The sequence below is a fragment of the Balaenoptera acutorostrata genome, chromosome 1 (genome assembly GCF_949987535.1).
Source record: "Balaenoptera acutorostrata chromosome 1, mBalAcu1.1, whole genome shotgun sequence".
Lineage (NCBI taxonomy): Eukaryota > Metazoa > Chordata > Mammalia > Artiodactyla > Balaenopteridae > Balaenoptera > Balaenoptera acutorostrata.
The window spans coordinates 149332046-149344820 of record NC_080064.1 but is presented as its reverse complement, the minus strand read 5'-3'; the positions used below and the strand labels follow the sequence as shown (position 1 = coordinate 149344820).

General features: G+C 36.0%; 1 protein-coding gene across 1 annotated transcript in view; it reads left to right on the top strand.

Annotated features, from left to right (window-relative positions):
* Positions 1-12775, top strand: part of KCNK2 (potassium two pore domain channel subfamily K member 2) — a 159094-nt gene that overhangs the window by 32926 nt on the left and 113393 nt on the right. The window contains exon 3 of the mRNA XM_007175574.2: positions 11278-11395. Within this exon, the coding sequence (XP_007175636.1) occupies positions 11278-11395 (118 nt within the window). The remainder of the gene's footprint in view (positions 1-11277; positions 11396-12775) is intronic.

Here is a 12775-nt window from a genome sequence, read left to right as displayed (position 1 = left end):
CTTTTTGAATTATGGTTTTCTCAGGGTATATGCCCAGTAGTGGGATTGCTGGGTCGTATGGTAGTTCTATTTTTAGCTTTTTAAGGAAGCTCCATACTGTTCTCCATAGTGGCTGTATCAATTTACATTCCCACCAACAGTGCAAGAGGGTTCCCTTTTCTCCACACTCTCTCCAGCATTTGTTGTTTGTAGATTTTTTGATGGTGGCCATTCTGACCAGTGTGAGGCGATACCTCATTGTAGTTTTGATTTGCATTTCTCTAATGATTAGTGATGTTGAGCATCCTTTCATGTGTTTGTTGGCAATCTGTATATCTTCTTGGGAGAAATGTCTATTTACATCTTCTGCCCATTTTTGGATTGGGTTGTTTGTTTTTCTGATATTGAGCTGCATAAGCTGCTTGTATATTTTGGAGATTAATCCTTTGTCAGTTGCTTTGTCTGCAAATATTTTCTCCCATTCTGAGGGTGGTCTTTTTGTCTTGTTTATGTTTTCCTTTGCTGTGCAAAAGCTTTTAAGTTTCATTAGGTCCCATTTGTTTATTTTTGTTTTTATTTCCATTTCTCTAGGAGGTGGGTCAAAAAGGGTCTTGCTGTGATTTATGTCATAGAGTGTTCTGCCTATGTTTTCCTCTAAGAGTTTGATAGTGTCTGACCTCACATTTAGATCTTTAATACATTTTGAGTTTCTTTTTGTGTATGGTGTTAGGGAGTGTTCTAATTTCATTCTTCTACATGTAGCTGTCCAGTTTCCCAATAAGCGCCACTTATTGAAGAGGCTGTCTTTTCTCCATTGTGTATTCTTGCCTCCTTTATCAAAGATGAGGTGACCATATGTGCGTGGCTTTATCTCTGGGCTTTCTATCCTGTTCCATTGGTCTATATTTCTGTTTTTGTGCCAGTACCATACTGTCTTGATTACTGTAGCTTTGTAGTATAGTCTGAAGTCAGGGAGCTGGAGGAATAGGGAGCCTAATTCCTCCAGCTCCATTTTTCTTACTCAAGATTGCTTTGGTATTCGGGGTCTTTTGTGTTTCCATACAAATTGTGAAAATTTTTGTTCTAGTTCTGTGAAAAATGCCATTGGTAGTTTGATAGGTATTGCACTGAATCTGTAGATTGCTTTGGGTACTATAGTCATTTTCACAATGTTGATTCTTCCAATCCAGGAACATGGTATATCTCTCCATCTGTTTGTATCATCTTTAATTTCTTTCATAAGTGTCTTATAGTTTTCTGCATACAGGTCTTTTGTCTCCTTAGGTAGGTTTATGCCTAGGTATTTTATTCTTTTTGTTGCAGTGGTAAATGGGAGTGTTTCCTTAATTTCTCTTTCAGATTTTTCATCATTAGTGTATAGGAATGCAGGAGATTTCTGTGCATTAATTTTGTACCCTGCTACTTTACCAACTTCATTGATTAGCTCTAATAGTTTTCTGGTAGCATCTTTAGGATTCTCTGTGTATAGGATCATGTCATCTGCAAACAGTGACAGCTTTACTTCTTCTTTTCCAATTTGTATTCCTTTTATTTCTTTTTCTTCTCTGGTTGCTGTGGCTAAAACTTCCAAAACTATGTTGAATAATAGCGGTGAGAGTGGACAACCTTGTCTTGTTCCTGATCTTGGAGGAAATTTTTTCAGTTTTTCACCATTGAGAACGATGTTGGCTGTGGGTTTGTCTTATACGGCCTTTATTATGTTGAGGTAAGTTCCCTCTATGCCTACTTTCTGGAGGGTTTTTAACATAAATGGGTGTTGAATTTTGTTGAAAGCTTTTTCTGCATCTATTGAGATGATCATATGGTGTTTATCCTTCAATTTGTTAATCACATGGATTGATTTGCATATATTGAAGAATCCTTGCATTCCTGGGATTAACCTCACTTGATCATGGTGTATGATCCTTTTAATGTGCTGTTGGATTCTGTTTGCTAGTATTTTGTTGAGGATTTTTGCATCTATGTTCATCAGTGATATTGGCCTGTAGTTTTCTTTCCTTGTGACATCTTTGTCTGGTTTTGGTATCAGGGTGATGGTGGCCTTGTAGAATGAGTTTGGAAGTATTCCTCTCTCTGCTATATTTTGGAAGAGTTTGAGAAGGATAGGTGTTAGCTCTTCTCTAAATGTTCGATAGAATTCGCCTGTGAAACCATCTGGTCCTGGGCTTTTGTTTGTCGGAAGATTTTTAATGACAGTCTCAACTTCAGTGCTTGTGATTCGTCAATTTATATTTTCTATTTCTTCCTGGTTCAGTCTCAGAAGGTTGTGCTTTTCTAAGAATTTGTCCATTTCTTCCAGGTTGTCCATTTTATTGGCATATAGTTGCTTGTAGTAATCTCTCATGATCCTTTGTATTTCTGCAGTGTCAGTTGTTACTTCTCCTTTTTCATTTCTAATTCTGTTGATTTGAGTCTTCTCCTTTTTTTCTTGGTGAGTCTGGCTAATGGTCTATCAATTTTGTTTTTCTTCTCATAGAACCAGCTTTTAGCGTTATTGATCTTTGCTATCATTTCCTTCATTTCTTTTTCACTTATTTCTGATCTGATCTTTATGATTCCTTTTCTTCTGCTAACTTTGGGGGTTTTTTTTGTTCTTCTTTGTCTAATTGATTGAGGTGTAAAGTTCGGTTGTTTATTTGCAATGTTTCTTGTTTCTTGAGGTAGGATTGTATTGCTATAAACGTCCCTCTTAGAACTGCTTTTGCTGCATCACATAGGTTTTGGGTCATTGTGTTTTCACTGTCATTTGTTTCTAGGTATTTTTTGATTTCCTCTTTGATTTCTTCAGTGATCTCTTGGTTATTTAGTAGCGTATTGTTTAGCCTCCATGTCTTTGTATTTTTTACAGTTTTTTTTTTACTGTAATTAATATCTAGTCTTATAGCATTGTGGTCAGAAAAGATACTTGATATAATTTCAGTTTTCTTAAATATACCGAGGCTTGTTTTGTGGCCTTGTATGTGATCCCTCCTGTGGAATGTTCCATGTGCACTTGAAAAGAATGTGTGGCTACACGGCTCAGAACAAAATGGAGAAAAAGAAAGAAAGAAAAATAAATAAATAAAATTAAATTAAATAATAAAGTGATTAAAATATTAAAAAATTATTTAAATAAAAAAATTTTAAAGTAATTAAAAAAAACAGAAGAGAGCAATTAAACCAATAAGCAAATACACCAATGATAAGAAGTACTAAAAACTATACTAAGATTAATTTAAAAATCGAAACTAGTCAGTCGCATACAGCAAACCCCAAGTCTACAGTTGCTCCCAAAGTCCACCGCAGCAATTTTGGGATGATTCGTTGTCTCTTCAGGTATTCCACAGGTGCAGGGTACATCAAGTTAATTGTGGAGATTTAATCCACTGCTTCTGAGGCTGCAAAGAGAAATTTCTCTTTCTCTTCTTTGTTTGTACATCTCCTGTGGTTCAGCTTTGGATTTGGCCCCGCTTCTGCATATAGATCGCCCTCTGGCATTTGTTCTTCGCCCAGAAAGGAGGGGCTTAAAGGAGCAGCTGATTAGGGGACTCTGGCTCACTCAGGCCGGGGGGAGGAAGGGCTACAGAATGCAGGGTGAGTCTGCGGCCACAGAGGCCAGCGTGACGTTGCAACAACCTGAGGGGCGCCGTGTATTCTCCCGGGGAAGTTGTCCCTGGATCACGGGACCCTGGCAGGGGTGGGCTGCACAGGCTCCTGGGAGGGGAGGTGTGGATAGTGACCTGTGCTTGCACACAGGCTTCTTGGTGGCTGCAGCAGCAGCCTTAGCATCTCACACCCATCTCTGGTGTCTGCGCTGATAGCTGCCGCTCGTGCCTGTCTCTGGAGCTCATTTAGGCGGTGCTCTGAATCCCCTCTCTTCACGCATCCCGAAACAATGGTCTCTTGCCTCTTAGGCAGTTCCAAACTTTTTCCCAGACTCCCTCCTGGCTAGCTGTGGCGCACTAGCCCCCTTCAGGCTGTGTTCACCTAGCCAACCCCAGTCCTCTCCCGGGGCTCTGATCTCTGAAGCCCGAGCCTCAGCTCCCAGCCCCCACCTGCCCCAGCTGGTGAGCAGACAGGCCTCTCAGGCTGGTGAGTGCTGGTTGGCACCAATCCTCTGTGCGGGAATCTCTCCACTTTGCCCTCTGCACCCCTGTTGCTGCGCTCTCCTCCGTAGCTTCCCCCCCGCCACCCCCCATCTCTACCAGTGAAGGGGCTTCCTAGTGTGTGGAAACTTTTCCTCCTTCACAGCTCCCTCCCAGAGGTGCAGGTCCCATCCCTATTTTTTCTTTTTTCTTTTGCCCTACCAAGGTACGTGGGGAGTTTCTTGCCTTTTGGGAAGTCTGAGGTCTTCTGCCAGCGTTCAGTAGGTGTTCTGTAGGAGTTGTTCCCCATGTAGATGTATTTTTGATGTATTTGTGGGGAGGAAGTTGATCTCCACGTCTTACTCCTCCTCCATCTTGAAGGTCCTCCTCATATTAACTTTAATTCTGCAGTAATAAGTGTTGCACTCAGTGAAAGCATGTTTTTACACACTGTTAATGAAAACATAAATACCATCCTCTTGTATGCTAATACGGAATTGATATTTTATAGACCAAAAACTGCTTGGATATTGGCAGTTTTACATGGTTCAACCAGTATTATTAGCTGAGAGCTACTACTGGAATATTTTTGTGGGGCAGTATGCTAATATGGTATGGTTTTTAGGAAGTTGTTTGCTTCCTCGTTGGATTGTCAACAGTCCCAGTTGATACTCTGACAGAAGTATTTGACAGAAATATTATCTCATGCAAGGAAGCCTATAGCACTGCTTTAGTCTCCAGAATACCAAGAAAGGACACAAATGTGAAGAAGATGGTTTTGATTTCTGGGGATTTTTCTCAGTGGTACAAAGGATGTTATGGGCTGCCTTTGTATATAAGTTTGCAATGAAGCCCTATAATGCTACTTTTTGGCTGAACTTAATTTAATAGTTATAATGGCCCAAGAAGCAGCCCCAGTGATTAGGACTACAATATGTCACTGACATTAGAAGAGAAGCTTCTTCTGCAAAAGATGTCTATAAATAACATTTAAGACAAATATGTTTGGCTAATAAAGATTTTCTGAAAAGCACCTAGGAAATGGATAAACAAATGTGACTACTCATTGATTCAAATATGCTGATCGAGGTTGCCTAGGATCTCCCAGTGCTGTATTTGAATTCTGAGCCTGTAAGAGTAAGGGCCATCTTGAGACACTCTCTGGTTTTATTAGCAGCAGTTTTCAGAGCAGTTCACATCATCTGGCATTAGGTAATCATGATGTTGCTGCATAGCCAGAAGGTTAAGGATAAGATGCATAAGGACCCTGCAGGGTTTAGCAACAGTCTTCAAACATTGCTGCATATTATTGACAGTTGATGATGATTTTTTGTGGTGTAACAATAAATAGCAGTGATACCTGCGTAACATCTTCCCACAAAGTCATTTGGCAATAAGAGCATCATTATTTTGCTTTCCTTATTATGCATTCTTCATGTCAAGATAGTCTTGTTTATATGGTTGAAATGGTCAGATGCAGTGTTGTGAATGTGTGATTTGACTTCTTTCCTAAAGGCTAGCCTCCACTCAGGATGAAATTAGTTCTTCCACAAGGAAATAGTGAACAAAAAAGATATAAAATTGTGTCTTACAGAAATTTGGCAAGAGAATACTTGTTCCCCTTTGAGGAACTGTACAATTATACAGATATCAGTATAATTATAATTGGATTTAGCTACTATATCAATTTATTTGAAATAATGTCCTTTTTCAGAGGAGAAGAAATGAGATCAATCTTAAATATCCAGTTAAAAGAAGTTGTCATTGAACCAGTTACACATACATCTTTGATGTAGCCCTGTTAGATGCCAGTGCCTTGTACCTGAAGTTTAGAATTCTTATATCACTTAAAAATTTCAAATTATTAATGTGACCCTACTTTTAGGATTATAGGTATGATAGCATATTTTAATGAAATCTTGGTTATGATGTTAACAGAGGAGGAATTCATGGAAGGCATTCAGAACAGTCTGTATTGTTCTGGTGAACATGAACATCTGAGCATCTGAGCAAAGGGAAAAAAACCCATGAAATCAGAACTTGTATTTTAAGATCCACAATATAACCTACTCTGAAAATAATATATTCTTCTGGCCTTCCCCGGGGTTACTTACTTTATAATATCTTTTCCTTCAATGAAAAAATAGCTAGTCAAATACTTTATAACACATGCTAAAGTTGTTCCTAGGCATTGGACACACAGGAAAATTTTAATGATTGTCATTGATTGTCTTGAGTTCCAAGGCTATACTAGTCTCTTACAATTACAAATAAGTGTGTCTTATTGTTGTTCGGTGTTAAAACTCGATATAGTTCCAAAACACCAGATGACATCGAGACAGAAACTTCTTACAATTCAAGAATACACAAATTCACATTAGAACTCAGTGAACTTTGATTCTAAAGCCATCATTGTCATGGAAACCAAGATTTTTTAAATTACTTTTATGAGTAATTTATCCTTTATCCTCTCTAGAACTATAAGCCTCTCAGAGCTCTATTTCTTAAGTTTAAACTCCTATTCTTGACTACAATCGTGTATGCAATTGCCTTTCCTTAATGTACATTCTATGATTGTCAATTAACTGAAAAGCAAAAATTGAGTGTGAATCCAATCAAGGTTATTTTATACTATTTCTATTGTATGTTAAATTTGGAAGTCCTCCCTTAATCAATACTTCAGGATTAAATGCCTAGGATCCCACACTCTCTTTACCCTAACCTAAAAAATTCAACTTATTCATAAATTATGAACATGACTTGATTGTCCACAAAAGTTGCAGTTAGTGGAAAAGTTCATTTTTATTACAGATGAAGTGATTGTTACTTTAATCACATAATACGGCACATACAGAAACAGTTCTCATGAAGACATTTGTTAAGTGCTCTGATGGCCTGAATTGACGTTGAAATTGTAGGGACTCTTAGATATGTCAGTGCACTTGTCAAGGGCATCCAATTTCCTGTGGATGTTGAGACCAGGGGACCTAGTACAAAAATATAAAATAGGGCTTCCATGGTGGCACAGTGGTTAAGAATCCGCCTGCCAATGCATGGGACACAGGTTCGAGCCCTGGTCTGGGAAGATCCCACATGCCGCGGAGCAACTAAGCCCGTGTGCCACAACTACTGAGCCTGTGCTCTAGAGCCCGCGAGCCACAACTACTGAGCCCACGTGCCTCACCTACTGAAGCCCGCGTGCCTAGAGCCCGTGCTCCACAACAAGAGAAGCCACCGTAATGAGAAGCCCGCGCACCACAATGAAGAGTAGCCCCCGCTCTCCACAACTAGAGAAAAACCTGCATACACCAACGAAGACCCAATGCAGCCAAATAAATAAATAAATAGATAGATAGATAGATAAATAAATAAATAAATAATCCTCTTTAAAAATAGAAATTTACAAGAATCTTCCAGAGAAAGGACTTCACGGTAGACTCATTCTCATAGTGATTTGACATATTCCTGGTTCCATCTCAAGCCTCTGTTGCAGTAATCACAGCTCTGTGATAACTATTTACAACCCACACATTGCCAGACATTACTGTCTCTAAGTCTACATTTGCTTCTTTTGGGTTTAAATAATTTGTGGAACTTATCCAAATGTCTGGGTAATGCTGAACCTCGTCACTGACAAGCAAAAGAATAGGCTAAAATGATGATGCTGGCTATGGAGGCTATATTAGGTCAATTGTTGGAGGAATTAGCTTGCTTCTACTAAATAAAATAATTTTACTTAATTGGGTGGAGTCTAAAGACATGCCTTATCTTTTCTCATCTGTACCATCCATGTTTTCACTTCTCTGTTGTTTCCCCATTGTCTAGCACCATAAAAAATTGATAAATATTTTTTTGAATAAATGAATGTGTTGAAGAAATGTCTATAAAATATAAAAATATACTTTTTAATTAAAGTACAGTTGGCATACAGTATTATGTTATTTTCAGGTATACAACATAGTGATTCAACATTTAAATACATTACAGAATAATCGTCATGATAAATCTAGTAACCTTCTGTACCATACAAAATTATTACAGTGTTATTGACTATATTCCTTTTGCCATATATCACATCCCTATGACTTATTTATTTTATGAGGAAGTTTGTACTCTTAATCTCCTTTATTTATTTCACCCAGCTGCCTTCCCTTTCCCCTCTGACAACCACTAGTTTGTTCTCTGTATCTATGAGTTTATGTTTTGCTTTGTTTGTTTTGTTTTTTAGACTTCATATATAAGTGAAATCATATGGTTTTTGTCTTTTTCTGTCTGACTTATTTCACTTAACATAATACCCTTTAGGTCCATTCATGTTACAAATGGCAATATTTCATTCTTTTTGATGGCTGAGCAATATTCCATTTTATATGTATCCATCTGTTGATGGATCCTTAGGTTGCTTCCATGTCTTGGCTATTGTAAATAATGTAGCACTGAACATAGGGGTACGTATCTTTTTGCATTAATGTTTTTCATGTTCTTTGGGTAAATACCAAGAAGTGGAGTTGCTGGATTGTATGGTAGTTCTGTTTTTAATTTTTTGAGGACTCACCATACTGTTTTTCCAGATTGGTTGCAGAAGCATATATTAGAATCTGTTTCCTATTAAGCCTGGCATTTAAGAGATTTATAAAATTCTAAAACAATGCCTCTCTTCTCACTAAATCTTTGCCTTGGAAACATAATTATTTTTCATAAAAGTATGTTAATTTAACATATAATGGGCTTATTGTAATTTTTACATGAATTAATCAAAACATTTTGAAAGTTAGAAATTCAAAAATATAAATAACAATAGTTATAACTCACATTCCAATGCTCCTTGATGTCTACAATAATTTTTGAGACCATAAAGTGGTTCTGAGATAAAAAAAATTTGAAAGTTGCTGGCTCAAAGAATGGGCAATATATACTTGTGTATACAACAGCAATAACCAGTTATAATATAAAATGGAAAAAAAGTAAAATATCTAAAAATAACCTTACAGTCCTATGTGGAGTATAACAAAAAATGGTCTATTTCAGAATATGAAAGGAGACTCAGTAAATGGAGATTCACACCATGTTCTTTGATGGGAAGTTTCACTATTATAATAGTGCTCATTTTTCTTAATTAATTTATAGATTTCACATATATCCAAACAACAGAAATATATTAAACCTGTGAAAATGAAAATTTCTATAAAATTTAACTAAATGATTCCTAAGTTTATGCAAGAATAATAGGTTAGTAACTGCAAACAAACATTTTTCAAAGAAGGATAATCAGGGAGACCTGCCTTATCTGATATTATATTTACAGTAGAGAGTCAAATAATCAGTTATCTCAAAACCAGCTTCATTGTGTGTTGTGCATATATGTGTATATATGTGTATTCGTGTGCATTTAATATATGATAAAGGAAACATTAGTGTTCAACTTCACTCACTAAAGGACACGTAAATGTAAACAATTCTTATCAGTTCAGTAAAGATAAAATATTAATATCAGAGGTAATAGTATTGCTAAGCATTTGTAAATTGCTGGGGGGCAATTATAAATTGTAACAACCTTCTTGGATAGCTACTTGCTACTATACATCAAGTGCTTTAAAATATTCATAATCTTCAATGTGGCAAATTTATTTCTAGCAATCTCTCCCACAAAAATATTCAGAAATGAAAAAATATTTATATGCAAATGTGTTCATAGCAGCACTTTTTATAATAAGACAAATTTTAGAACAGCATTTATGTCTACATATTGGGCAATGATTAAGTAAATATGGTAATGACAAGGAAAACCACATATAGAATAATATTAAATAAAAATAGAGAATACATTTCATATAGTTCATAAATCCAGCTATGTAAAATGTGTAGCAGAATGCCAGGAGCAGATACCTTAATACATTAACAGTGGTTGTCTCTGAATTCTGGAATTATGAAAAGTTTTTATTATCCTCTCTATGCCTTGCTGTATTTTCCTAAGTTTTTAAAATAATGAATATATATCATTGTTAAAGTAAATAAAAACATTACAATTCAATTAACTGTTGAAGTTTCAATTTATAGTTTAAGACGAGTCAGACAACAGATTTTATATTGCATTTCAGCTCTGGATTACCTGTTCTTTTACATCTGACAGTAACTTCAGATAGGTACTGTCATTAACTTACATGTCATTTACCTGTCATTAACTTCAGATAGTGCCTCCATTTTCACAGTGTAGTTTTTGTGTATTTGCTAATAAACTATATAACTTTAAACAAGTCACTTTACCTTTCTTGGTCTTTAATTTCCTTGCCTATCAAATGAAGGTCCTTCCAATTTTAAAATCTGGAAATTAAGTGATAAAGATTTAAAAACTGTATTTCCAACAGAAATGTCTTTTGCCATCATATATATGTCTCTCTTTTACTACACATTTTCTCCTAACTTATTCTCTTCTATGTTTGTGTTGCTGGAGCTCCCTCTTCCCTCCCTAACATCTGATGATTGAGAAGGGATTATAATATCATCTTTCTGTCTGTCTCCCAGTCCTACTCAAAGCAGCATCCAGATTCTAGTGTTCCTATATGAATATTGTTGACTGTCATCTACAGGTCATTGATGATACTCATTGTCATAGAATTTATAAAACTCTGTAGAGATTCTAAGAATCTCGATATAAATGAACTGACTCAAGCTTGATGATGAAGTGCTGTTGTCTGTTCCTTGTCATTTTAGCCTGTTTTGTTGGACCTTACTGATATTATACTCTCTACTGCTATACACAACCCAGGCTTGGATACCTATGTTTACCATTCAAAATGACTAGCACTTTGGAAATACTTGTTTTTTTGATGAAGCTATTATATAGTATTTAAATTGTAGTTTGCAATCTGATATTTTAACTCTGTGGTGCTTACTAAAAATTATTGCTATATTTAGTTGTTAATTCAAATAAGTTGCTAAATATGGTACTGGATGATGATATGAATGCATATCATAACACAATATGATAAGCTTTATGCAGATTCATTCACTTGATATCAAATATAATTTTCTTATAATTTAATGTATTAAATTCTTTAGTGTAAAGTTTTAATCTATATTGTATACTTTAAATGGAAAAGCAAACCTCAGAGTTGATGCTCTTTGTCTAATTGGTCATCTGGGGTGGAATATATGCTGTTTGATGCCTCCATGTGATTCATGTGTACTGATAAATTTCTTTTTAAACTTGCAGCAAATAGTGGCAGCAATAAATGCAGGGATTATACCTTTAGGAAACACCTCCAATCAAATCAGTCACTGGGATTTGGGAAGTTCCTTCTTCTTTGCTGGCACTGTTATTACAACCATAGGTAGGAGACAACTTATTTTGTTTTTTAATTTTGGTACAGCTTGTGAGCTAAAATTCACTTGTTTGAATTTTTTTACAGTTGGTCAAAATGGTCTACTTAAGGTAGAAAACTAGATTTTAGTAAATTGATTTTGAAAAGAGAGTTTAAAGGTTTGAACAAAGGAATGATGGAAATGAATTAGTTATTGTTTCAGAATACTGAGTTGTTTAAAATCCATGTGAAACTCAAGAGCAGTTCATTTGAGTCATTTGACTAAAGGATAAGAACATCAAGAAATAGCTTGAAATGATGATTTTTTGGGGGGACAAGTAGTTTAAAATTTTCCTGCATCTTTGATTCTTTAGTACAGAAAGAAACGATTTGAGTACAATTTTGCCATTCTTTTCATGAAGTTCTTATTTGATATCACGTTCTTCAACTTGTAAAATTTAACATTTGAACAGATTGTTCCTATTCTTATATGCTTGTCTATTATGATTATTTCAGGCCTTTTTCATGCATTATGTTTTTCTAATAACACAAATGTATAAAAAATTAACACTGAAATATTAAGATTACAAAAAAATGAAAGTTTAAGCCCTTGCTCTTTTACCTTTTAATCACGTTGTATGTCATACTGTTAAAAAGGGTCACAGTGGAACATGGTCTCTTTTTTGGGATTGACTGTGCATCCACTCAGCACCCACTAGGCAGCAGAATGGGTACATGTAGATGACTTCTCTTCTGTTAGTTAGTCCTTCAGTGCCCAAGAAATATCCAGAGGATATAAATGCAGACCCCATAGTGAAAGCCATGCTTGCCATGCCGTGAGGATTGGGAGGAATTACAGCTGTCTTGTTTCATGGAAGGAGGTGGGTTTAAAGCATAATTTTCAATAAAGAGAAGGAAATTGACTCATCACAGTTTTGAAGAAAATATGTGTGCAAAGGGAATTCTCCCCTTCCACACATGCTTGTGATGAGATTTCCTCTCATGGGCTTGACCTCTGATTTGGGTGTGTGAATTAAGATTCTAAAAGTTTTAATTTTATTCTTCGATGTCATTGATAGATTATGAAGTGTATACAGTTTTCAAATGAGTACCTTATATCAAAGTCCTAAATAAGTGAACATGGACAATTTATGGATGAACTCTTGCTTAGAATTTTCCTTTGAGAGGAATTTGTAGTGTCCTGTCATTATGTGAATCCACTGTAATGCCTCTTTGTGCTGGAACACTTGCCAGTGAAATAAATACCTTAGCATGTTGATTTTTGCCTTTGTTAAGAAGTCAAAGAGCTATGTTTACTCTTACATCTCCATCAGCTAGGTCAAAAGTTGTGTGGCTGCGAAAATCTGGAAGAATGGCAACCTTGATATCTAACCATAATAACAGGTTAAC